The sequence below is a fragment of the Haliotis rufescens genome, unplaced genomic scaffold, assembly GCF_023055435.1.
Source record: "Haliotis rufescens isolate VD_foot unplaced genomic scaffold, xgHalRufe1.0.p SCAF_8, whole genome shotgun sequence".
Taxonomy (NCBI): Eukaryota; Metazoa; Mollusca; class Gastropoda; order Lepetellida; family Haliotidae; genus Haliotis; species Haliotis rufescens.
The window spans coordinates 31,208,857-31,235,714 of NW_025964372.1; the positions used below are offsets into that span (position 1 = coordinate 31,208,857).

Genomic DNA, 26,858 nt, shown 5'->3' on the forward strand with positions numbered 1-26,858 from the left:
CCTATAATGGGTTTGGGAGTATCTTGCTTTCAACATATTTTAACGTAAACACCATAAGAGGTATTCCAATATCCGACAAAATCATCTTTTTATTTGATTACTTTTAAGTACGGATACACATCTTCTTTGTTAAGCCTTTAACTACAGACATTGACAGCATTGACAATTACATATATATTGCTGTTGTTGTCCAACTGAGCGTTCTACTAAACGTTATGCCCAAACACTTATAAAGCGGCACATTTGTAGATCGAACGTTTTAAATTCGGAGAATTCCCACCATTTGTGAAAACAGTAACCTTGGTAATTGTACAAATAACCTTTAGAGACCTTTTGTGACAGTGGCGTTACAAAAAATTAATGTGCAGTTGTAAGCAAACTACCGAGTCTGAAAAGAGGACAACGTAATCTGCAAACACCTGCAGCAATATCTAAACTTCATCGGGAATTATTTGTGTACAATTTGTACACGTGGTTGTGATTTCACCATCAATTCATTATTAAAGAACGGAATAAAGAAGCCGAAACACAGAAAATTCAGCCTTCATGTAATCCGACTGTACAATCAAATAGGTATACGTTTTAGTACATACGCATGGTGTTACATTGTCGTCAACATATTTCAATACCAGTACGGTAAATAACCCTCTTTGATTATCAAGAATGTGTACAGAGAAACGAATGTTTTAGTAAAACCTACAAGCCAAGCGGGGGCACGGGTGGCGCAGTCGTCTAAGGCGTCGCAATTCGCTGTGAAGAGTTGCGTCCCTTGGCTATGACAGAAACCAATGATTGTTGGTTCGAAGCCTGGTTCGCCCCGATTATGTTTCTTAGTTTGTCAGAACCATATCCGTGCTCATGAGTTTAACCAAAGTGATAAACGTCTGAGACCTGCACCACTTCGGGCTTTCCTACCACAATAAGCTGACACGCCGTTATATAACTGGTATACTGTTCAAGGCGGCGCTAAACCCACCTCACTCACTCACTCACTCACTCACTCACTCACTACAAGCAAGGTGCAGAAGCACTGCCATTTTAGCTGAAAAATAGATTGAAATATAGAAATGACAATTTATTTGCATAATAAGCTCTAAAACCAGCTTGTTCTTCACACATCTTCCTCAAACTAGATGGCAAAAATATCAGTTGTATAAATTTGTACTACACACCCACTAAAGAAAAACACGAAAGTTCTCTGGACCATTTCTATCGGTTTTTAAGGAAAGGTACAATTATAAATTTAGACCATGCTGCGGGACAGTGACGGCACGTCTGCCTCACCAGTTACATCTACGCTGGTAATGACGCGAACCACTCCCGGACCTACGTTTGTTGCTGACGACACTGAACCACGTGACGTCCTGCAAGTGGCAGTTATTATAACCATATTCAAACGATCTGCACACTGTGTCTGCTTCCAAGCACAACTGGGCACATTCTTCAGACGTTGTATACTCAATGGTCTTAAAGTTCGTTTGCTTTATATACTTGTCCACATGGAGGGTGAACTCAGATCCAAGTGATGAGCATTCTGTAACAAAATGAAAGATGTGTGCCTGAGCCGGTAGAATAACTATTTGGACATTCGAACTAAACCGCAATGATCAGGTGATAATCATCATTGTTGTGTAAAGATGCTGTTTGTTGTTTAATGCCTCACCAACAAACCAGTGATTAACATTAAGAGCAACGTCCCATCGCATTGTAATATGAAGACACGATCAACACCAAAGACGCCTAGAGTGACGATCCATTATATATATTCATAAACTTGGAAAAATGCAGTTTTCAATTTAATAAAAGCGACAAAACTATTTGCATAATCATGGTAACCCACATGTTAATTTTCAAATTCAAAACTTAATGACTGGGTGATGCCAGTGTTACTGCGTGTTACCTGTCAGCTTTCTGCACACAACGCTGGTCTCGTCCATGTCGTATCCGATGGAACATATGCAGACACCACCAGAGCAAGCTCTGCCAGGAGGTGTAGTACAGTCGACGTCCGTTACACATGTGTCGTTATCTGCAAAACACACGTGTACATTACACACATAATGTACACCACGTATACCCTGTGTGTGTAAGAAGTTAAAGTTACCGCCCTTGTGTTGTTTTGGAGATGGGTTTAAAATCAAATCTTTAATAAGCGGCGTCGTAAATTGAAAATCCTCGATAAGTGATTACTGACGGGCTGTTACACCTAATAAATAAATAAACATATTATCCTTTCAGTGTGTTATTATCCATTATTCCCTGCAGCATTGTGTGGTATTTGAATTTAAGTTTATAATAATTTGCTTTTGTGTAATCAAATTACTCGAAACATTGCAGAAGTGTATTGTGGGGGCCGAGCTGACACATGTACACATAGCCGAGATTCAGTGTCACTGTATTTGAAGTTGATGCAAAAGTGAGTGAGTGAGTGAGTGAGTGAGTTTGGTTTAACACCGGTTTTAACAGCATTCCCCTTATATCACGGCGTGTCAGCTTAATGTGGGAGGAAAGCCCGAAGGGATGCATGTCTCAGACGTTTACCACTTCGGTGAAACCCACGAGCACTGGTATCCTGCTGACAAACCTAGAAACATAATCGGGGCGAACCGGGATTCGAACCCACAATCATAGGTTTCTGGAGGACCCAAGGGACGCAACTCTGCACAGCCAATCGCCACCGTGCCCCCTTGAGGCAAAAGTAGCAACGTCGGTTCCACTACTTATGATAGCAGACTGCAACAACCGCAAGCCATAAAATGAAGTGGGTACAGAGTTGATTGCACTGGATAATACCGCCTTGAATCGACGGCGTGAAATGACGCCGCCGTTGGACGAACATGGCGAAGGAAGAGCAACAGCGGTTGTAGTTTTTCACAGCAGTATGTTTGCTAAATGCCCCATGCTGATGTACAGGTGGAAATGTGGTTATGGGCCTGTTCATGGAATGACCATTCTTTAGTCCAGATACAGACATTATAGTCCCAGGGCACCAACATCCGTCTCGGGCAATTTTATGGCTGCTGTGGCATGACCCAGTGGTTTAAATATGTTTCGGATAACCCCGCCAGATTGGAGATGGTTGACATCATCTTGGCATATCTCTTCCCAGGAAACAATATCAATTATTCTAAAAGTTGAAAGAAACTATTACACCTATGGATTATTCATGAGGATGCCATGTTGCTTGGCAGTAATGACAGAGCAGTGTTACCAAGACTGGCAGTACAGTAGTTTAAGCGTTCGCTCCACACGAAGGGCCAGGTTCGAGTCCCCACATGGGTACAAATATATTTTGAAAATTTCTGGTGTCCCATTGCGAAAAACGACAATATGTTGCTGCTCTAAACATTCTGTTATCGGCTCTCTGTTAGTTCTGGAGTCATGGAATCAGCCAGACGGACGTGTTTTGTAATTAGTTTTAATTATTCGTACCTGTCATCTCACGTAGTATAATTTTTCAAATGTTCATGTTCTTATATTGGTAATTCAGAATGCCAATGTCCAAAAAGGGTTTAAACGAACAGAAATATATTGAGGTGTGCTCTTTGTGAAATACATATAGTCACTGAAATAAAACCATTACTTCTCGATGTTTCATATATTCATTTTTTTTTTATCTCGTCAACGGCACAGAAACCCAAGTATGGCTTTTAACTATAATAGTTAACAGTACCGCTGACGCATACATACATGGATCAGACGTGCTCGCCAGTTCGGCAGTTGACGTTGATGCTGGAGCTGATGTTGTCGGTGCAGGAGTTGTGGTCGTTTCAAGACTTGTCATTTCAAATTCGGTTGTATCTGGAATCGTTATTGCATGAGTTGAAGCAGGCTTTGGGGTGATGGCAGTAGGAGTGGTAGTGGTAGTGGTAGTGGTAGTGGTAGTAGTAAACGTTGATACAGGGGTGGTGGTTGGGGTGGTAGTAGTAGTTGATGCATGGGTAGTAGTTGGAGTAGTAGTAACAGTAGTAGTGGTTGATGCAGGGGTGGTGGTTGGAGTAGTAGTAGTAGTGGTTGATGCAGGCTTAGGGGTGGTGGCAGTAGGAGTGGTAGTGGTAGTGGTAGTGGTAGTAGTAAACGTTGATACAGGGGTGGTGGTTTGGGTAGTAGTAGTAGTTGATGCAGGGGTGGTGGTTGGAGTAGTAGTAATAGTAGTAGTGGTTGATGCAGGGGTGGTGGTTGGGGCAGTAGTTGTAGCAGTTATAGTCACTTCAAGTGAAGGAGGAGGTACAGTAGATGTAGTTGAAGAGGCTGCTTGAGAAGATACTGTTGCCGTAGCTGTTGTGGTTGTTGCAGACGCTGTTGCCATTCCTGCTTCAGTAGTTTGTGGTATGAACACACCAACACGTACACATATATGGTCTTTAGCAGTGTTGACGGGGATGCACATGTGGTTGGTACTGCATGGCTGATTTGCACATGGATGAGCCTACAAATAACCATAAGTACGCATGATAAGGTGCTTGTATGATTGTTCCAAAGTTTGATAACATACGAGGGGCGTTCAATAAGTTTTGCAACTTGGGCATTTGTGTTAACACAATAATGTCAACTTGTGGCAGGTGTGCCACTGGTCATAACATCAGGTTGACACGTGTCATAACAAGTTCCAGACACAACAATAAGTAAGATGTGATGGCTTCGTTCACCTAAGGTTGGTCACAATCATGGATTCTCTCAAACATGAACAACGCGCTGTAATAAAGTTCCTTACCAAGGAGGGATGTAAAGTAAAAAAAAATCCATTGTCGCATGTGTAAAGTGATGGGTAAAGATGCTCCTCACTATTCCACAGTTTGACGTTGGTCTCTACAGTTTAAAAGGGGTAGGGAGTCCATAGACGATGACCCAAAGTCAGGCAGGCCTTCAGATGCCACCAAACCGGAAACCATAGCTGCTATAGAAAGAAGAATGTTGTCTGACCGACGAGTGAAAGTATCTGAACTTTCTAGGGAATTCCAAATATCAGTTGGAACTGTTGGAACCATAATTCATGAGCATCTTGGTATGTCCAAGGTATCTGCAAGATGGGTACCTAATTTTTTAGAAACCTCAGAGCTCAAGATCGCCATCAGAGAACTGAAAGTTGTCGAGACTTCCTGGATCTCTATGAAGCCGCATTTCTTTCTCGTCTAGTGCCAGGTGATGAAACATGGATCCACCACTGGGACCCAGAAACTAACTTGGAATCCATGTAATGGAAGCACTCCAATCCTCCACCTCCGAGGAAGTTTCGCACTGAACCATAGGCTGGCAAGGTAATGGCCACCATATTCGGGGATGCAAGAGGCATATTACTGATTGATTACATGCCACCAAAAACTACAATAAATGGACAGTATTATGCTAAAATTGCGAAAATCTATTCGCCAGAAACGCCGTTGGATGTTACCACGGGGTATCCTAATTTTGCATGACAACGCTCCGGTTCACAAGTCGAGAATTGCACAGGCCGCCATATGTGAATGTGGATTCGAACAGTTAAATCACCCGCCCTACAGCCCAGACTTAGCCCCCAGTGACTATTTCCTGTTCCGGCAAATGAAATCTGCCCTACGTGGAAGACGCTTCCAGGGTGACGAGGACATAAGGGCTGTCGCAGAGACGTGGTTAGAGGGCCAATCTGCGGATTTTATGAAAGTGGTATTGAAAGCTTGAAGGACAAATGGAATAAGTGTATTGAGGTGAATGGAGATTATACTCAAAAATAAAAGGGCAAAATATATTCTGCGACTTGGTCTTATATTGAAATTGCAAAATTATTGAACGTCCCTCGTACTATGGGCGACCTTAAAGGTGTAAATTCTTAAATCATGAACACTTCTGTATTTGTTAACAAATACAAATCAAACCTAAAGGACTGAACACGAGAGTGTGACTTTGTTTTCGCAATTCGCTGTCTTTGATTGTATTAATGAATAATTGAAAACCGTCACGATCACATTCGGTAGGTGTTACGACCCACCTACGATTTACAGGTATGCTTTGCAAGAGGGAATGGGTCTGGTCAAATTGGGTATTCTACATCTTTCAAAGCTATTTCATTTGAAGTAGACCTTTCACTCCGAAGCAATACATCTGCACGAAGATCTGAGAAACTCTCCGTGGGGTATCGCGGCAGGTTATTCCTGAGCAATCTTTAACCGCCCAAACTAAATAAAGGATGTGTTGGTTCTTGAATCAGTCAGATGGCAGTTTTCTAATATGATACACTATCTTGATAAGTACATTTCGATCTTAATTGAACAGTAAATCCACACTGAACACGCATTTTGCCTCGATAGTACACAAGTTATGATGTAGATGCCATGTTCCTCGGAAACGGCAGGTATAATTTCAGAGTAAAAGATCTGAAATGTGTTTGCAAGTACATGAACAAACAGAGGCAGACATATACCCATTTGCATGCCTCTAACTACATTAAAAGGAAATGTTTATATAATTATATAATACAAGGAAGCGAGGGCAGTATCCTATGGCACATTCTTTCTGGCGAGTGTATAACAGTTAATAGGAAAGGAAACTGAATATCGTAAGCCTAATTATAAATCATTTCTATTATATGGTCATAGAGGTTTATGCCATCCGAAGTGTGCTGAGAAAATGTTGGACTTCCTCATTGATAATATCCATGTCAAATTTTGGGGCTCAGCTATTTAGGCAAGAAGTACATGTAGTCATCCCCATGGGCAACAATTGTGCTCTTTCTCGCTGATCAGTCTCTTTATGCATATGGGGCGGTCGGGTAGCCTAGTGGTTGAAGCGTTCGCTCGTCACGCCGAAGACTCGGGTTCGATTTCCGACATAGGTACAATGTGTGAAGCCCATTTCTGGTGTCCCCCGCCGTGATATTGCTGGAATATTGCTAAAAGCGGCGTAAAACCATACTCACTCACTCACTTTATGCATATGAATCGGAATTTGTGCTCTGATTGCAGTGCTTGCTTATTATTGTTGTTGGAGAGGTGGGGTAGCCTAGTGGTTAAAGCGTTCGCTCGTCACGCTGAAGAAGTTGGTTCGATTCCGCATATGATAACGTGTGAAGCCCATTTCTAGTGTCCCCCGCCGTGATATTGCTGCAATATTGCTAAACGCGGCGTAAAACCATACACACTCACTAACTGTTATTGTTGTAAAAGTACTTAACCTCTCTGAAAGAAAAATAGATTATTTAGTTTTGAATATATGTATTTATTTGGCTAGCAATAATACTCATTCATTCTTGGCTGTCATGACTGAATAAGTCTTATAGACAACGTTAGCAAATATTACACACATTTTATGTGTTCATTACCATACTTTTAGGCAGGAATGTCACATACATCCACTATGTCTAGAGATAATAAAAATATTTTAAAATACATACAAACAACATAGTAAGACTATTTTATTATTCAAACCCTATGGTTATTCCCAAATAGCCTTTGCTCATCATTATGGGTGGGGTTGTACAATTCAGTAAATAGGTTGATTGCGTGCCAATTTATCAAGACGGCGTGGATCGTTGCCTACAGTATGAAATACTGATTGGCCTGGCCAGTGTCGATTGTATGTACTCAAGTTAAGGACACATCTGTCTGAATACACACTTTATGTTTGATATAAAAGAAAACAGCTTTGGTATAGTTTGTTTTTAACTGAAGAAGTTGGGAAGAAAATAAATGTCCGCAAAGCTACAGGTCCTGATAATCTATGCGGTATGGTGTTGAAGGAATGTCGTGATTAACTCATTTTCAAATACATATTCCAAACTTCTATCGTCACTAGTAATGTTATTCCTTTACTTTTGGGGACATCTAGTGTTATCGTTCTTCCAGCATTTACATATCATTATGTTAAGAATGATTACTGACCCGTTGCTTTGACACCGATAACTATGAAATGCCTGGAACGTATTGTTCAATATTTACTTTTTAGACAGATAGAACATTTACTTGACCCACGTCAGTATGCCTACAGAACCGGGAGAGGAGTAGAGGATGCCACTCTTACACTGTTAAACAATATATACAAACTTCCAAATTATTTGTACGAATCTTGTTTCTTGACTTCTCTGCTTTGATACAAACATATTTATTTCCATAAAGTGGAGGGATTGGCAAACGAGCAAATCTGAATGCCTCTCCCAAACATGATACATATACAAATAGCAAAGTATTGAAAGTGACATGAAAAATAGCATACATTGTATAATTGGCATTAAATATAAGTATTGTTCTGTAAGTGTGTAATTACTGGATTATCTTCCATAACTACAGTTACATTATTATTTACATTCAGCACAACAACATCGCAGTATCATATAGCAAAGCCAACATCTCAGACAAAAACTCTAAATCGACAAGAAGATAGAATTAAACTGTGCACCGATTTCAAAATTTTAAGATTTGTTACTGTCGTTAAATTTGAATTACCATTTAGAATTGAATTTAAATCGTAGCCTTTTACGAAATAATACATGTTTTGCCTTACTGTACTGTTTAAGGGACACGTAAGAAAGAAATGAAGTGCATCTTCCGCCACAACAACATCTCGGGCTGTCGGATATAAATCTGGCAAATTTGTCGGCGTTAAGATCACTGCAGCCAAGCCTGAGACGGGAGTGTATAACCTGACAGAATCTTGTTCCATAATTTGTATCAAAGTATAAACCATTCCTATCATTGCCTTTTATAAAACTTTTAAAACTTCCTTAGCTACTGGCATTGGTGTATTCAATAGGTAGTGAGCTCCAAATATTAACTGTATCTGGAATAAATGATTTTGGCATAATTATTTGATTTACACTTTGTGGTTTGCAGCTGTGAGCAGTTTCTCAAATTATAATCACTTGCATCCGACACTCTATTTGGAACTACGGATGTGAGATAGTCCGGTACTCGATTGTTAACCATTTTATAAAAAAAATATTTAACTTTTGAAAATGCATTCTTTCTTCTTATGACGTAAGATTTGTTTCTTTATAAAGTTTACTGTGACTTGTGCCACGAACAGCCCCCCAAATAGTTCAGAGTGCATCTAGATTTAGTTTTTCAAGTAGTAAAGCTTGTTCTTTTGTGCAGTTGTCCCATATGTGCCAACAATAATCAAATATCGGTAGTATGAAAGATTTATACATAGTTTCCAGTGTTTTTCTATTTAAACGATACTTGAAACTCCTGAGACAAAATCGTTGGACTGACTTTCTTGACTAGGCTATCAATGTGATCGTTCCACATACAATCTTTTTGGAGAGTAAGTCCTTGATGTTTATGAGAATGAACTTCCTGAACAGTAGTGTTACTCATTTTCAAAACTGGTTTTACATTTGGAAGAATCTTCCGGGAACATTGGATAGATACTGTTTTATTAGGGTTGAAATCGACCTGCCAGTTTTCTGCCCAAGAGGATATTCTACTTAGATCGTTATTCAGATAAGGTGCTGCTGTAATCGGGTCATTTACCACGAAATATAGGGATGTGTCATCGGCAAACAATCTTATATTACTATCAATATCGTCTATAATGTCGTTTATGAAAATAAGAAACAGTAGCGGTCCTAAAACTTACCCTTGTGGAACTCATGGTCGTAAGTCTGAACTATTCCCATTGATAACAACCCGTTGGCATCTATGTTTTAGGTAGCTTTCAAAAGCTTCTTTGCTTTTAATACCAGCCTCGTCTGCTTATACAAAAATTATCTGACATGTCTGTTAATTCAACAATGATAAAATGGATAGAATATTTTCTTGTTAACAGACCACAGTTTGTGACTGTAAATGGTATCAAATCAACTGTGACTTTAACATCTACGGGTGGCCTCAAGGTTGTGTCCCCTCTCCTGTTTTATTTAGATAATACACAAATGACTATATCATTAATTTTCACATTTGTTTAACCGTTTAGTTTGCACTGGTCGGATTCATAAAGCAGTCCGAAAATGATTTATCGCTCTCAAATTTCAAAATTTGTCCAATTGTGCATGGTTAACTTTCTTACCCTAATGGTCAATAAGACAAAGGAGATGATTATAGATTTCAGAAAAAAAGAAGACCGAAGTTCTGCTTGCTGTTGTTGATAACGAAAATATTGATTTGGTTGACCAATATAAGTGACTTGGGACCATTATTGATTCGAAACTCGCTTGGATGCATCACGACTGCTTTACTGAACAAGCTGGAAACTGACTGCACACCCTCGTGTACTCGTTAGCGATACTTAAGACACTGTTCTTTCCATGTAAAATAGTTCGATCCACGACACTAACATTTTTAAACGAATCCCTTTGTTTTTGGTATGTCTCAATAACTTTGCCTTTGAGCTTATAATAGTATTTCCTTCATGACAGACTTTTTATGAATTCAAATCCGTGGCGACAGTGCCTGAAAAGTAGCGATTTTACGAGCGCATCCTAGAATTGGAGAGAAAAAAGAGGATGTTCCATTAACGATGATTAACTTTGCTTTTGTTCTGGAAAGTTGTGTACTTTTGATGAATCTACCCTCGTGATTCAAGAGCTAGGCCACTTTTATTTATGAGTCATTTAAAACCCAATTTCTTACCGGCCGTCATAGCTGCTGCTGCGTAGAGGGTGTCATTATGATGGCATTTATAATAAAGAAGACGTCTCAATATACACTGTGGATGAAAGGTTGTGTTATGTCACATATTGTAATTCAAGTGATGATCCATGGAGTACAACATTTCAATTTTAGCAGAATACATACGTCAATCTTAAAACGTCTCAAATATAGTATGTTTCTTGACGAGGCAAAGAAATTATATTGGGTGCTCAAATTCATTTAGAAACTTACACACACAAGGTGTTCTAAATATGACAAAAAAAGGTTTGTATCCAGATCAGTAATGACTTCATTAATGGCATGTCAATTCTCCGATACTTGAATCCTTGTCGTATGAATAATAGAATGCTCTTCTTGAATGACATGTGCCATACCTACTTGATTCTCTGCAAGCATACATACATTTTTCTTAATAGCGCTTAGGTCAGCGTCAGAAACAGTGCCAAATAAGAAACTCAAGGCACTTCCAACAAATGGCAATAGTGAAAGCTTGGGTCGTGTGTGCAACCTACCATTTTCTAAGAAATTGTCTGCTCGGCTATTTAAGGTTGAATTCAGTCTTGTAATTTCTTCGGCTATTTTGATATACATGCTTAAGATGCCTGTAGATTTATCAGAGTGGTAGCGGCTCAAGAACCGTCTAAACAATCCTTGCGACTTGATCAATAAAATACCTGCACTTCCCAATAAACTGATTATATGGTTCTAAATCAATAACGAAGGTTACGAGCCATTTCGACCTGGTCGTGGTAATATCATTCAGTTTTGGAAATACGATGTTTTCATACATTACCGAACCCTGTGTTAACCACACAAGGAAGAGTAAACCCAGAGGAAACATATTCTCTCAGAAACATAAGAGTAAATAATCATATACACTGGTTCTTCTCCCAAACCATACAAAACTATAATAAACAAGCAATTGCCTGGAGCAACTGTTTAACCTTTTTATTTTTATTGGGATGTGCGTTTTCAGTAGAGGCCCTAGTTCGTTTTAGTTCAGTGAACTCTATCCACATGTCTTCTTCGTCGCAATCTGCAACGGAGCTTTGGGACTCTGCTTGTTTGTCGGCCTTTCCATAAATTTCGGCTGACTTTTGATCATTTTCCTGATGCGTCTCAGAGGACCTGTTCCTTGCATTTAGTCTCTTTTGTAACTCCGCTGGTGGGGAATGTCTGCTCGATGACTCAGTAGTATGGCTTCTATTTGTCTTGCTGGTCCTGTCAGCATACATGTACTTGGATTGCCTTGTCTTTGCCATCTTCACATGCCAGTGTACTAACACAAATGACTTCTGTTGTTGTTGTAAGGCATCCTTATGCTCCCTTTCCCCATGGTACTTCTTCCTTGGTTTGAGAAGAGTTTCCAATGGCAGTACTACATCTCTGTTGTACAAGAGGAAGAATGACTCACAGATATTGAACCGAATCGCTGCTAATGTCTGGTTCAGGTGTAAATCCCATGTCATTAGGTTGTCATCAAGTTTCTTTGCAAGGATATCGTGTAATGTCCCGTGGAAGCATTCTACTCTACCATTGGCCTGTGGGTAGTAAAAGGAAGTTGTCACATGATGAGTGCCTAATGATGCGAGGGTTTCTCTTATTACACGATTCACATTCTCTGTTCCGTTGTCGGTGACAATCTAGCAGGGAGCCGTATCGAATGAAGATCTCCTCTATTAACAGGTGGGCGATGGTTTCGGCAGTCTTGCCTGGTACTGCAAAAGCCTCAGGCCAACCACTGTAGAGATCCACAAAACCGACAATATACTTGTTACCTGACAGAGTAGTTGGTCCTGATAGATCCATGCTTATCTTCGCAAAGGTTTCACATCAGTTCTTTGTTTGTGTAGAGACCAGGCTTGACAGGTTACGCAACTGGAAATATACTCGTATAAGTCTTTGTACATATTTGGCCAGTAGTACTTTGACTTCAAACGTCTTGTCAATACCCATATGCCCATTCTCATCATGGTATTGATTGATTAGTTGTCCTTTCAATGATACAGGTACGTACAATCTGGTGACTGGCTCATCATCAACATGTGTAATGTAGTATAGGAGACCGACCATTTCAAGAAATCTCTTGAGGCTATTGCGACCTTCCTGTCCATTCTCCAGTGAGGTTTTAATCTTCTGTATCTCTTCATCCTTTGACTGTTCTTTATTCATATCTAGATATGAGTCCTGCAGCATTGCCTCAGCAGGATCTTCTGGTTCTGGACGAGCATACGTCTTAGGATCAAACTTCGATGAGTCTAGCACATTGATTTCCAGATCGTTGTCATTCGCGAAATGTTCACTTTCTTCATTGTCTGCTCGAGGTGTATTCCCATCAGACGGAACTCTGGATAGTAGATCTACACAGGTATTTACTATATACCTGACAGTTATATCCTGCTATTCCCGGGGCCAAAAGTTGTACCTTCTTGTTTTGCATTGGGGACTCAAATAGGTACTTTAATGGTTTATGATAATTTTTGATCACAAACAACGCATTATACAAGTAATGGTCAAGCTTCTGTAGGCCAAAGTGTATTGCATATGCTTTCTCAATGGTTGCCCAGCGTGTCTGTGTGTCACTCAGTTTGTGTGACAGAAAGAGAATAGGCTTCTCAGTCCTGTCAGACTTATTTGGGATAAACAAGCACCAATGCAGCTATCACTCGCATCCGTATATAGGATGTAGGGTTTCTTTGGGTCAGGATACGTCAGCAGTAGTATCACCATAAGACTTGGTTTCAGGAAATTAAAACCTTGTTGGCATTCTTCTGCCCAGGAAAATCTGACATATTTCTTTGTTAACTGGACAATCGGTTCGGCAATCTTTGAGAAATTAGGATTGAAGCGACGATAATATTTGCACATACCAATTAAACTCCTGACCACTTTGACAGATGTTGGGGCTCCCATCGACCATATGGCTTCCACTTTTTGCCCCTCAGCCTTGATTCCATTCTGGTTGTTCACGAATCCTAAGTAGTTTGTCTCAGATTGGACAAAGCAACACTTAGAAAGTTTCAGTGAGTGTTGTCTTATTCGACCAAAAACACTTTGGATATGAGACCTAAGATCATTTAGAGTTTTTGAAAAGATCAAGATGTCATCTAGATATGCTATGGCAAGCACTTCTAGTTCTTGTAGTACTTTATTCATGAAGAATTTGTTAAGTGCCCTGAATACGACACAGAGACGTTTGCTGCCATCTTTCTTCTCAACTTCAACAATGGGGAAACTCCATGGTGACCTTGATATGTTTATGGTCTTCGCATCCAGCATGTCCTTAATGGCTTTGTCAACCACTTTTCTTTTGTTAAGTGATGTCTGGTATGGCTTCAACTTGATAGGTTGTGGTCACCTGTGTCAATTTTCATTTGGACTGTGTTTGTATGGCCTAGGTCCAAATCGCTTGTTGCAAAGAGATATCTATGTCTATCCACTAAATCTTGTATTTCTCTCTATGCCCTTTGTGGGCTGTTGACATCCTGTGCTGTGTCACCGAGAGGTGATGTGGATGAGTGCCCTAATAGGTCTGCTAGTGTCACTAGGTTTGTCTCAGGCACATTCTCTAGCCGCACCCTCTCCTAACCTTAAAGTTTTGTTTGTAGTGTTCACAATCATGATTGGTACGCTCCTATCCTTATTCATTCGCGCTAATGAGTTAGAGAATATTAGTCCAGGTTCACTTGACAAGTAGCCAGTACCTATAGCTGAAACTTGGTAAAGAATAGTGTAAGGAAAATATGGCCCTCGCTTAGACTCCTACTTTGAGGCTTCACTATGGTGTCCCCTGCCAGGCGAATAATGGAGGCAATGTGCAGGTCTTCTTCTGAAGGTACATTGGTTTTTCCTTTCCTTAGGCTACCAAGGTCCTAGTAGAACCTGACACCATTTTGATTCAGCCAATCTCTCCCCAAAATGATGTTCCTGTTCATGCTGATTACAACATAAAATTGATGAGTTAATGTCACTCCTCTCATCCTAAATGCTATGTATACAAAACTATCTACTTCTAAGTCATTCAAGTTGACAGATTGTAGTGAAACCTTCTTTATACCTAATTCATGGAGCCCTTTTAACTTATGAAAAACTATTCTATGGATAATAGAATCAATTATCACATTCCAGTTTGCGTGCCTTTTCAGCCATATTGTCATACCTATTTGGCACATGATATACAATGAGTTATCTGTGTGTGTTGAGATGGTGTATATTTGTACATGTGGATATTTTACGATATTATGACAATTGAGTGTATATAGCAATGCCTCATTGTCTTATCATTGCTCCATTTCATTAACCTCATGAATTTTGTGTTTGTGTTCACAGTAAGTGAATCATTATCACTGCACAGAAATGCACACCAAATCTGTGGGTGCTGTTGCTTTGGCTCACAACTCAGAAACATCTTTGTGAGTAATTTATCAGGCAGTGAGTATGTCTTGTGTGTCTTGTGGTCGATTCTACAAAGCCTTGTTTCACTTTTTGTCCCCACGGCATGTAATGCGGGGGGATGTAGTTGATGCCTTTACGCCTTGTTGTCTTTTGCTTCTGGAGCCTTACTTGAAAACCGTTCAATATTTTTTTTTTTGAAATTGGTAGATATATCAAACAGATATTGAAGTTGTGCCTTTTGCTATTTGCCGATTTTTGGCATTTTTATTTTTCTCGATTTCCATGGAAACAATTTGTACTTGATAAGGGGGTGGATTTCTTTTTGAGAGCACAACTAAAAAAACGTTCAATATCTTTCAACAAAGCTTGGCAGATATATCAAACACACCCTGAAGTGGTGCCTTTTGCTTCTTTCATATTTTTGGCATTTTTCATTTTCTCGATATCCATGGAGACATTTTCTACTTAGACTCAAATAGGTGTGGTAAGTGTCATTTCCGGAGCACAACTTGAAATCTGTGAAAGACTTTCCATCCAAACCTGGTGCATATATTAACCAAGGACTGAATTTTCAAAATTTGATTTTCTTCTGTTTCCATGGAAACAAGTTAGACTTAGCTGTCATGAAGGGTGGTATCGTTTCCGGCATAGAACTAAAATACTATTCAACATTTTTTTCAAGGGCTGAAGCCTTTTGCTTTTAAGAATTCGTTTTCATGTTTCCATGGCAACAAGTTTGACTTTAACTGTTTATGAGAGAGTGTCTATTACGGTAAAGGGGCCATCGGCCCATTATACATGAAACTTGACATGATAAGCGGTGAAGCGCCATATAATATGATTACAGTTTCTGTTTATGCAAATATTAAATGATGGACATCCATATTATGGAAAATATTTACTACGTTTCTTTAAAGCTAAAAAGATAAATTTAGCCAAATTATTTATGACCGTGATTTTCCGTGATGTGAATAATAAAATAAGCTCATTGTTAGATGGGAATTTCTCTTAGTATATAGTGGTGTGTTTGTCTTGACCATATATCTAAAACGATAGGTACTCTTTCTTGAAACTATGCTTGCAGAAAGATGAGGATGGAACTGGTGGCTTTTGCTATTTAGGAATATTTTTTTCTGTTTTCATATCAAAAGTTTGATTTTGACTCTGTTCATAGTGATGTATACCTGAAATAGAATCCCATTTCCATGGTATTGTTTTGATAGTTCAATAACGTGTATACAGAGATACAGATTAGATAGTTCTCTCATCAAGTTGGACTTAGAGTAACAGCCGGATGATTTGTTCTTTTTCATTTGTGTGGGCCTGGTGGATTTGTCATCTTCTGATGACTCTTGCTCAATGTGTTCTACCAAAATCAGTGCAAGTTTTAGTTGCCCAAGCAAACCTTTATCCAACCCCAGATGTTGGCATGTATGTAACCTTTGATACACTTATCAAATTTTTTCAAAGTATATTTTCTCTACGCCGTTTTTTCTAAAACAACAATGTTTACTGTCAGTCTCATTTACCTAACAGACATGGATGTTAATACACATGGTCTATGTGGTCTTAATTGTATGATAGTTACAGCTGTTCACAGAGGTATTTTGTCTTTTAGTTTATATTGGTTTACTTTCCAGAATAATTATGAATGATTGGTATTATGTAGATTATCATGTTATGTTATCATTCAGTGTTTGGTAGCCAAGGACTAGTTAGCCAAGTTAGTTGGCATTACATTGGGATTTAAGATTGTAAGATTTTTTAACTGACTATTTGTTTCCTACTGAAATAAATGGATTGTGATTACTAAACGTATGGCACTAATACTGAATATTGTGGGTTGTTACCTGGTTTAGAATAGGTTCCCAGGAACCAAAGCATGGTGTTAGAGATGATTAAATTGATCCAGTGGATTAGACTCAGTGACTTGATTCATTGATCTGTAGGACCATAACATTTCATCATATATAATTGTTTTGTCTGGTCGAGACTTGATTATTTACAGCCTGTATGATAATTTCTTGTACAAAATGTGTAAAAGGTTTCATTGTGTTTAAGGAATAAAATGTTCTAACTGAAAACAATTTCTTAAAGTCATTTTAAACTCAAATATCTGCAAAAGTTTCCCTGTGTTGTATGGTGGCATTTGCCACTCTTCAACTTATTCTGAATACAGGAACAACTTACACCTTAAGTCAATGGATGTCTACAATCTGGCAAAAACAGACAGTTTTCATCTTGACATGATAACCATGATCATGTGTATATATGGGCAGACGCATAAACACTGCATGAATGTCCAATAGATCATCTTTGGTCTTTGAAATTCCAAGTGAGTGTTAAGTTTTGCATCATCAATAATTTCATGAAAGTATTTAGTTCTCCATCCCAATAAAACATTTCAGTTATTTACAATGCCTGTGGGGGCAATGTTCATCCCAATAAAACATTACTATTTACAATGCCTGTGGGGTCAATCTTCATCCCAATAAAACATTACTATTTACGATGCCTGTGGGGTCAATCTTCATACCAATAAAACATTTCTATTATTTACAATGCCTGTGGGGTCAATCTTAATCCCAATACAACATTACTACTTACAATGCCTGGCGGGTCAATCTTCATCCCAATAAAACATTTCTATTATTTACAATGCCTGTGGGGTCAATCTTAATCCCAATACAACATTACTATTTACAATGCCTGGCGGGTCAATCTTCATCCCAATACAACATTACTATTTACAATGCCTGGCGGGTCAATCTTAATCCCAATACAACATTTTTATTATTTACAATGCCTGGCGGGTCAATCTTAATCCCAATACAACATTACTATTTACAATGCCTGGCGGGTCAATCTTCATCCCAATACAACATTACTATTATTTACAATGCCTGTGGGGTCAATCTTAATCCCAATACAACATTACTATTTACAATGCCTGGCGGGTCAATCTTCATCCCAATAAAACATTTCTATGATTTACAATGCCTATGGGGTCAATCTTAATCCCAATAAAACATTTCTATTATTTACAATGCCTGTGGGGTCAATCTTAATCCCAATACAACATTACTATTTACAATGCCTGTGGGGTCAATCTTCATCCCAATAAAACATTTCTATTATTTACAATGCCTGTGGGGTCAATCTTCATCCCAGTACAAGATTACAATTATTTACAATGCCTGTGGGGTCAATCTTAATCCCAATACAACATTACTATTTACAATGCCTGTGGGGTCAATCTTCATCCCAATAAACATTTCTATTATTTACAATGCCTGTGGGGTCAATCTTAATCCCAATACAACATTACTATTTACAATGCCTGTGGGGTCAATCTTCATCCCAATAAACATTTCTATTATTTACAATGCCTGTGGGGTCAATCTTAATCCCAATACAACATTACTATTTACAATGCCTGTGGGGTCAATCTTCATCCCTATAAAACATTTCTATTATTTACAATGCCTGTGGGGTCAATCTTCATACCAATAAAACATTTCTATTATTTACAATGCCTGTGGGGTCAATCTTATCCCAATACAACATTACTATTTACAATGCCTGAGGGGTCAATCTTCATCCCAATAAAACATTACTATACTACGCTTATATGATCTATCGTCAGCCAATTAAAACAACTATTTATATTGCCTGTGGGATCTACATTCATCAAATAAAAACCATCACTACTATTTATAATGCCCAGTGGGTCAATCTTCATCCCCCAAAAAACATTACGATTATATATAAGCCTGTGGGGTCTATCTTCATCCCAACTAAAACATAAGAGCTATTTATAATGCCTATGGGATCTATCTTCATCACCAATGAAACATCAGGACTATTTTATATGCCTATGAGGGTCTATCTCCATCCCGAATAAAACATCAGTGCTACTTATAATGCCTATGGGATCTCTCTTTATCCCTAACATCACTAGTAGATACATTGCGTGTGGGGTTCAGTGCTTTTTCTAATTCCCATGGGGTCTATCTAACAAAACACCACTACTATTTATATTGCCAATATGGTCTCCCTTCATCCCAATTAACAATCACTATGCCTGTGTGGTCTACCTTCATCCAAAAATATAACATCAATACTATTTATCATGCCTATGGGGTCCATCTTCATCCCTAATATAACATCAATACTAGTTATCATGCCTATGGGGGGTCTCCCTTCATCCCAATATAACATCACTACTATCTATATTGACTGTGGGGTAAATCTTCATCCCCCCAAATCAGAAGTACTATACTGAACCGCAAAAGAAACGTCACCCCAAGTAACATTGCATGAAAAGTTGTCACTTAAATATCTTGGTAATTTTTGTCAAAGTTTCTAAAATTTAACATTACCTTGTCCGCAAAAAATGAAATTTCATGATAAATAAACAAAGCAGATGACAAAACCGATCGCCCAAGCGCATCACGGCAACGGCCATGGTAACCCGATTCATGTGAGTTCCGTGCAAATGGAAATGCACATGCGTTCCCCCATTTCTTGCCCTATAAAAATCCACCCAGATCGGATAACATTCATGCGTAATTGAAATGCTACCACATGCCAAGATTGACACCAAGCCCTTGGACGGTTGCAAGCTGGACAAACCGCCCGGCAAGTAGCCAATGCATTTCAAGTCCACGAAAGGACCATATACAGGCTCCAGCAACGGCACCATGCCACCAACACTACAGATGACCGACCACGAAGTGGAAGACCAAGGGTCATCACCCGACGTCAGGATCGTCAGATTGTGCGACAGCATCTTCAAGATCGCTTTGTTACTGCTGCGGAAACTGCTCGACAGACCATGGGGAGACACCAGCGACACATTAGTGCGGACAGCGTGCGTCGACGATTGACGAGTAGACACCTCCACTGTCACAGGCCACACTGAGGACCCATTCTGACACCAGGTCATCGCCGGGACCGTCTTCAGTGGACAACACAGCACCAGCATTGGCGCCACCAGCAGTGGAGAAGAGTCCTCTTCTCAGACGACAACCGTGACTGTATCTCAACAGCAAATGGCAGACAGTTTGGCGACGCCGTGGGGAACGTTATTCGGATGCTTGTGTTGTTGAGAGAGATTCGTGGGGTGGTCCGACCATCATGGTGTGGGGTGGAATTGGACTTGCACAGTTGGGTCGGCCCTGTGGTCTTCCAGAACATCGGTCCAGGGAGAGACAATGGTGTCACAGCAGCTCGATACATTGAGTCTTGAGACCACACGCCATACCTAATTTGGCACGTCGCCGCAACCACGAGTTTCAGCATGATAACGCCCGTACCCACACCGCGAGAGCAACAAGAGACTTCCTCCAGCAGAATGGCATCAGAACCATGCAGTGGCCTGCCCTTAGTCCCGATTTAAAACCCACTGAGCACCTGTGGGACGAGATTCAAAGACGGCTGAATGACGTCCGACCAAGGCCGACAACTGCATCTGAACTGAGGCGTTCCACAGGGTGTGGGCTCAAGTGCCTATGGCCTTCATCAACTGCCTCATCCATTCCATGTATCGACGTTGCACGGCAGTCATAAATGCACATGCGGACACACCAGATATTAACTTGTGATGTCATTTTCTCAGATATTAGAGTTGTGTTTCACTTTAAGAACATTTATTTGACACTTTAATTTCAACCTTGATGATCAGTTTTGCCAAGTTTCATATTTGTAATATGTCTCAAAGTATGTTTACAGTGTTTGGACAAATAAGGTTTTTCATATATCTATCTATGGTGACGTTTCTTCTGCGGTTCAGTATATTTATAACGCCTGTGGAGTCTATCGTCATCTCCAATGAAACGACATTGCTATCTATAATGCCTATGGGGTCAACCGTCATCATCAATGAAACATCAGGACTATTTATAATGCCTATGGTGTATAGTTGTATCCCAATAAAACATCGTTACTATTTATAATGCCTATTGGGTCTATATTCATGTCCAATAAAACATCACTATCATATAAAATGAGTGTGGGGTCTATCTTCATCCCGAATAATACATCAGTGCTTTTTCTCATGCCAACATGTATGTGGTCTATCTTCATCCCAACAAAACTAATTTGTATAATGCCTACGAGCCCATTAAACCATTACTACTAACCTTTGATAATGCCTACTGGGCCTATCTTCATGCCCAATAAAACATCACTACAAATTATTATGCCTATGGGGTCTAACTTCATTTCCAATAAAACATCACCGCTATATATGCCTGTGGGGGTCCCTCTTCATCCTCAATAAAACGTTGCTACTGTTTATAATGCCAATGAGGGTCTATCTTCGGCCTAATAAAACACTACTGCTATTTATGATGCCTATGGTGTCTATTTTCATCCCTAATAAAACATTAGTAATATTTATACTGCTTATGGACTCCATTTTCATTCCTAATAAAACATCACTACTCTATATTAAGTCTAGATGGGGTCTATATTCACTACTATTTATATTGCCTTTAGGATTTGTATTCAGCCCAAGTAAACATTTCTGGTGAGAATATTCAGCATCCCAAGCTTATCGTAGGAGGCAGCTATATCTACTTTTGGTAAGAGACGACCAGAAGGATCGGGTTGTCAAGACTCGCTGTTTTGGCTGATAGTTGACATCGTATCCCAATGGGTCAGATACATGTTCCTGATGGTGATCACTGGATTGTCTGGCCCATAGTCTATTATTTACAGGCCGCCGTTACGCAGCTTGAATATTGCTGAGTGCGCCGTAAAACAAGTAAACAAACAAAAAAATCATTACTAATTATATTAGGATGCCTAAATAAAACGCTACTTTCATATATCTTCGATCAGATTGAGATTTGTGTTCGTTTTCGCAAGATGCTTTAACATACAGCACCTCAACAACTGTACGTGTTGTTATGACGTACTGGTGTGAGAAAATAAAGAAAAAAATACTTTCATATACCTTTTAGATTTGATTTTTAATATATTTGGCACATGTTTCAAGCATTTAATTTCCAGGACCACATGACAAAAAGAAAAGTGACAATCTAAGAGATTACATGTCCTACCGTAACATTCTTGCCTAATAAAATACACAATCTTTCAACACCACTTTGTAATATAGAGTTCGCGTTGTTCATTTCACATGGATTCATTGATATGATCGTTTTCTTATGTAACAAAGAAGTTACAGGTTGATTAGGTTATAGTGATCGTACCGCAAACAATGGAGTGACGGCATAGACGCAGTATGGTGTCACAAATCGACAGAGGTACGATGCACTACCGTGTTCAGGTGAGATGCAGTGCGTACCAAACAAGCGTGACGTGCTCACATAAGCTCCGCCCACTGATGAATATTGTAAACTTAAGACCATTTCAGGTTTAAGAGCACAACAGACGTCAGCAGTTACAAGAAATCGATGTAAAGGAGAATACTTCACAAACTGCACCAGTGATCAACAAAAAAGGACAGCGATGCGCGAGAAATTATTCCATTTGTTTCTAGCTGCTTCTGTAGTTGAGCAACTGCCTGATTCTTTTTTTTCCGACACGTAGACAGCAGTGGAAGAAAATTTGTCAATGCATTCTGTCGCGTTGTCGTCTGTCATGTGCGTGTATGTCTGTAGTTCATTTCTCGAGAAGGGGCACGGGTGGCCTAGTCGTCTAAGGCGCCGCGATTCGCTGTGCAGAGTTGTATCCCTTCGATACGCCAGAAACCTATGATTGTGGGTTCGAATCCCGGTTCGCCCCGATTATGTTTCTTATGTTTGTCATCACCAAACCGGTGCTCGTGGGTTTCACCGAAGTGGTAAACGTCTGAGACCTGCATCGCTTGGGGATTTCCTCTCACATTAAGCTGACACGCCGTGATATAACTGAGAAGCGGCGTTAAACCCAACTCACTCACTCATCTCTCGAGAGCTCATGAATCGTGTTTTCTCAATATGTAAATGTATGTCTGCGTATGGGAAGAGAGACCAGATAAAACACCGAGATACATTCAGACATATCTTGTCAAGGCACTTTAAGCAGTGTGTTTCACCATCTAAATCAAACGACATGGACACACATTGTATACTGCATTTGCTGGCTTACACTCAATCATATCAGGTGACACCGTGACGACAAAGAACATAGCATATAACATTTTATATAGCTATTATGATATAAAGTAGGGACTAACAATTTGATAGGGGGATGGGTTATCGAAAGAACTAAATCTTTCCAGAAATAGCTTCAAAAAATAAGTGTGGTTCTGTCTGTTGAAGAAAAGAATTGTCAGCTACAGAAAATACATTTTTGCATGTCGTTTGTTTTGTAAAAATATCTATGCTCTTATGATGAGAACATCTATATTCATGTTCCGTTATAAAGCCCTTGGAAAATCGGTTCTGGCAATATGCGTATTGTCTTCGTCCGAATATAACGTTCGAAGATCGAAGACAGAGTGTATATACCGCCGGAACTAAGAACGGCGACGATCTTGCGACGATAGTTTCACAGTTATAGTATATGATGAGAATACCTATACCTATAACTCGTAGATTCCGGGGTCTTCAGCAACCCATGCTTGCCATAAAAGGCGACTATGCTTGTCGTAAGTGGCGACTAACGGGATCGGGTGGTCAGACTTGGTTGATGCATGTCATCGATCCCTATTGCATGGATCGATGCTCATGATATTAATCACTGGATTGTCTGGTCCAGACTCGATTATTTACAGACCGCCGTCATATAGCTGGAATATTGCTGAGTGCGGCGTCAAACAACAAACCAACCAACCACCCAAACCAACCGACCTATATCTAAAGTCCGTAAGAAATTCGGTGACGATATGTTTCAGGCACTGTAAACAACGGCAGTGCGGCGCGTCAGATAGTCGAGGAATACGGGAATGGGGGGGGGGGGGGGGGGGACTATTTTGAAATGGGACTTATAACGGAGGCAATTATTCACTTCCTTTATCTGAAGCCACATCTATTTTTCATTATTAGAAACCCCTATGGATGCGGTTACGGGGTTGATTCATCAGATTTAACTTGTACCTATATATTCTTCCCCGGCACGGCGATGCGTGCGATCGACTACGCCTGCTTACTGAGTTCCAGAGACCCGTGAAGAACCGGGGTAGAATTGGTCTTCAGGAACCCATGCTTGCCGTAAATGGCGACATTGCATGTGGTAAGAGTCGACTAACGGGATCGGTTGGTCAGAGTCGCTGACTTGGTTGATACATGTCATCGATCCCAATTGCGTAGAGCGATGCTCATGATGTCAATCACTAGATTGTCTGGTCCAGACTCGATTATTTTCAGACCGCCGTCATGTAGCTGGAATATTGCTGAATGCGGCAATAAACACACACAAACAAACAAAATTGAGGTCGAGAACACGGACGTTGAACGTGTTGCATACTTGGAGCGTCCCGCCCTCGAGCAGGGTCGAGTAGTTGGTGGCCGTGTTGACTGCGTGTGTAATTGCGTGAGTAACCCGCTGGTTTCTCAAATAATAACAGGCGGTCATGAGCAGAACTCAAACAAACAAAAATTAAAGTGCAACATATAATCGGCCTGGGCACAGCGATATGTCTGGCCTCGCGAAACGAGATCGATTCTTGGCAGGTTGCACAAATGAGAGATTGCTGAAAGCAAGTATAAATTTTCGAGTTGCAGCTGGAATATTGCTGAGTGCGGCATTGAACAACAAAGCAACCAACCAACCAACAACCCCTGGAAGAGTGGTGACGGCAGTGTAATGATGTTCTGGCCTGACGAAACTAGATCGAGTCTAAACAGGTGTATCAAGGCGAAATTGTTAAACAAAAGAATAAATGCCCATACGGAAGTGTGGTGATGGCAGTGTAATGAGGGTCTGGCCTGACGACACCATGGCGGATGGATCCAAAACTGAGTTGACATGAAACATGAGGCGATGTGCATACGGGACGACCCCAGAAAGAATATTTTAGACGTTCATTTGCTCTTCTGTTTATCAATCTTGACGGGTTCTTGTATATTATTTGCTACATATAATCACCATCAACAGCATTTTGTAAGCATTTTTTTTTTCTTTTTCTTTTTACTCGATTTCTTTGGAAACAATCTTGACTTGTCTCTAAAGATGGGGTGGATTTATTTTCGCAGCACAACTAAAAAAACCGTTTAATATATTTTAACAAAACTTGGCAGATATGTCAAACAGACCTTGAAGTGGTGTCTTTTGCTATTTTCGAGATATTTGGTATTATTATTATTCCTGATTTCCATAAAAAATTGGACTTAGTCTCAAAAGGGTGGGGTAGGTGTCGTTTCCGTAGCACAACTTGAAAACTGTGAAAGACGTTTCTTCCAAACCTGGTACATGTATGCACCAAGTGCTGAAGTAGGGCCTTTTGCAATTTAGGATATTTTTCAAAATTTGATTTTTCCATCTTTCCATCGAAACAAGTTAGACTTAGCTGAAATGGAGGTAGGTGACGTTTCTGGAGAAGTACTAAAATCTATTCAACACTATTTATCCAAACTTGGTACTTGTTACTCAAGGGCTGAAGTGGTGCTTTTTGCTATTTAGGCATTTTTAAAAAAATCCTCTTTCCATGGGAACAAGTTTGATTTTGACTCTGTTCATAGTGGTGTGTACTTGATATATAAATACAAAGATCCGAACCCCAATTCCATAAACAGAAAAGATAGATTAAATACGAATTCTCTCATCATGTTGGACTTAAAGTGACAGTCAAACGATTTGTTCTTTCGAATTTGTGGGGGTTCGTCAACTTATGATGACTCTTGTTGTTCCTAGTGGCAGCTATACCAAAACAAAAAACCCAGAAGTCACGCATACATCAATGTGCCAATGTTCTGTTGTGGAACCTAATATATACTAGGCACCAAATGAAACTGCATGCGATAAAACCACATGCACTTGCACATAAGTAGCAGGGTTCTAGATATATTTATGTAATTGCAAGGTGGGTGACTTACATTATCACTCGATATCAGCCTAAATGGACTTGTATCTTTCTATTGCACATTTGGGCCTTCACTGCAAATTCAGTAAATATAGTATTATTTCAACATGAAGACTGCCATGACATACCATAATATAATGCTGTCATATGTTGATAATATAGGTGAACAATATTCGATTCAAAGTAAAATACAATGTTCTTGTTGTGTCTCCGGCCGTGCCTTACAACACTACCGAAAGAGACGTAACACCATGAAATCATTCTGTGATTCCTTCCAGCCTGGCCAGTGAAACTTGTCGTTTGTATATCCTGAGTAGTAAAATTATATTTTACAAGGATTTTCTGGAACTATTTTTTTCCTAACAAATCCCGCCCTCTTACCTGCGGTGTCATCTGTTGGACTGGTAGGTAGATGTTCTTGTCAGATAATTGCAAACTTTCCCTGTTCCCGGTCTTTGAATTCAGCTGACATTCCTTGGCCAACGACGACCAGTTGACCGAGAGACATCTGGATGAATAGCCACACAGTCGGCGACACTGCTGTAACGTTGTTCTTCGAAATATCTGGAACACAGACCCGGACAAAATCATGTCCTGTATTCCATCAAATTGTCCCTTTGATGCCACACAAAAAGAAAAGTGTAGAATGAGAACAGCTACAAATATGGTATTTGTATCCATTTGCTCCCGATTACTTCACGCAAATACAGTTAAAGCAGTGAAGACAGACCGAGCTCGTCTCCTGAACCAGAAGATAATGATGCAAAATTGACAAGTCATTTCCAAAATCGATACCACAGTGGCTTTTTGTTTGTTTGTTTGGTAACCCGGCAGTCAACTATAATAATCCAGCTGTATGGTGGTGGTCTGTCAGTGATCAAGTCTGGAGCAGTGAAGCCATTGATGTCATGCCTATGTCATGGCTTATA

General features: G+C 39.8%; 1 protein-coding gene across 1 annotated transcript; it reads right to left on the reverse strand.

The window, feature by feature from the left end:
* Positions 1 to 1,060: 1,060 nt before the first annotated feature.
* Positions 1,061 to 26,665, reverse strand: LOC124145482 (integumentary mucin A.1-like). The gene is made up of 4 exons (XM_046515260.2): positions 26,311 to 26,665; positions 3,691 to 4,429; positions 1,901 to 2,029; positions 1,061 to 1,534 (listed from the first exon to the last, which is right to left on the reverse strand). The coding sequence occupies exons 1-4, from the start codon at positions 26,608 to 26,610 to the stop codon at positions 1,281 to 1,283; spliced, it is 1,422 nt and encodes a 473-aa protein (XP_046371216.2). The 5' UTR covers positions 26,611 to 26,665; the 3' UTR covers positions 1,061 to 1,280.
* Positions 26,666 to 26,858: the final 193 nt, after the last annotated feature.

Excerpts from the sequence above, each read along its gene's own strand:
- LOC124145482 (XM_046515260.2), bottom strand. The coding sequence starts at position 26,610 with ATGGATACAAATACCATATTTGTAGCTGTTCTCATTCTACACTTTTCT. Across the intron at positions 4,430-26,310 it reads TCCAACAGATGACACCGCAG|GCTCATCCATGTGCAAATCA; the intron begins GTAAGAGGGCGG and ends GGTTATTTGTAG. Across the intron at positions 1,535-1,900 it reads TGTGTGCAGAAAGCTGACAG|AATGCTCATCACTTGGATCT; the intron begins GTAACACGCAGT and ends ATTTTGTTACAG.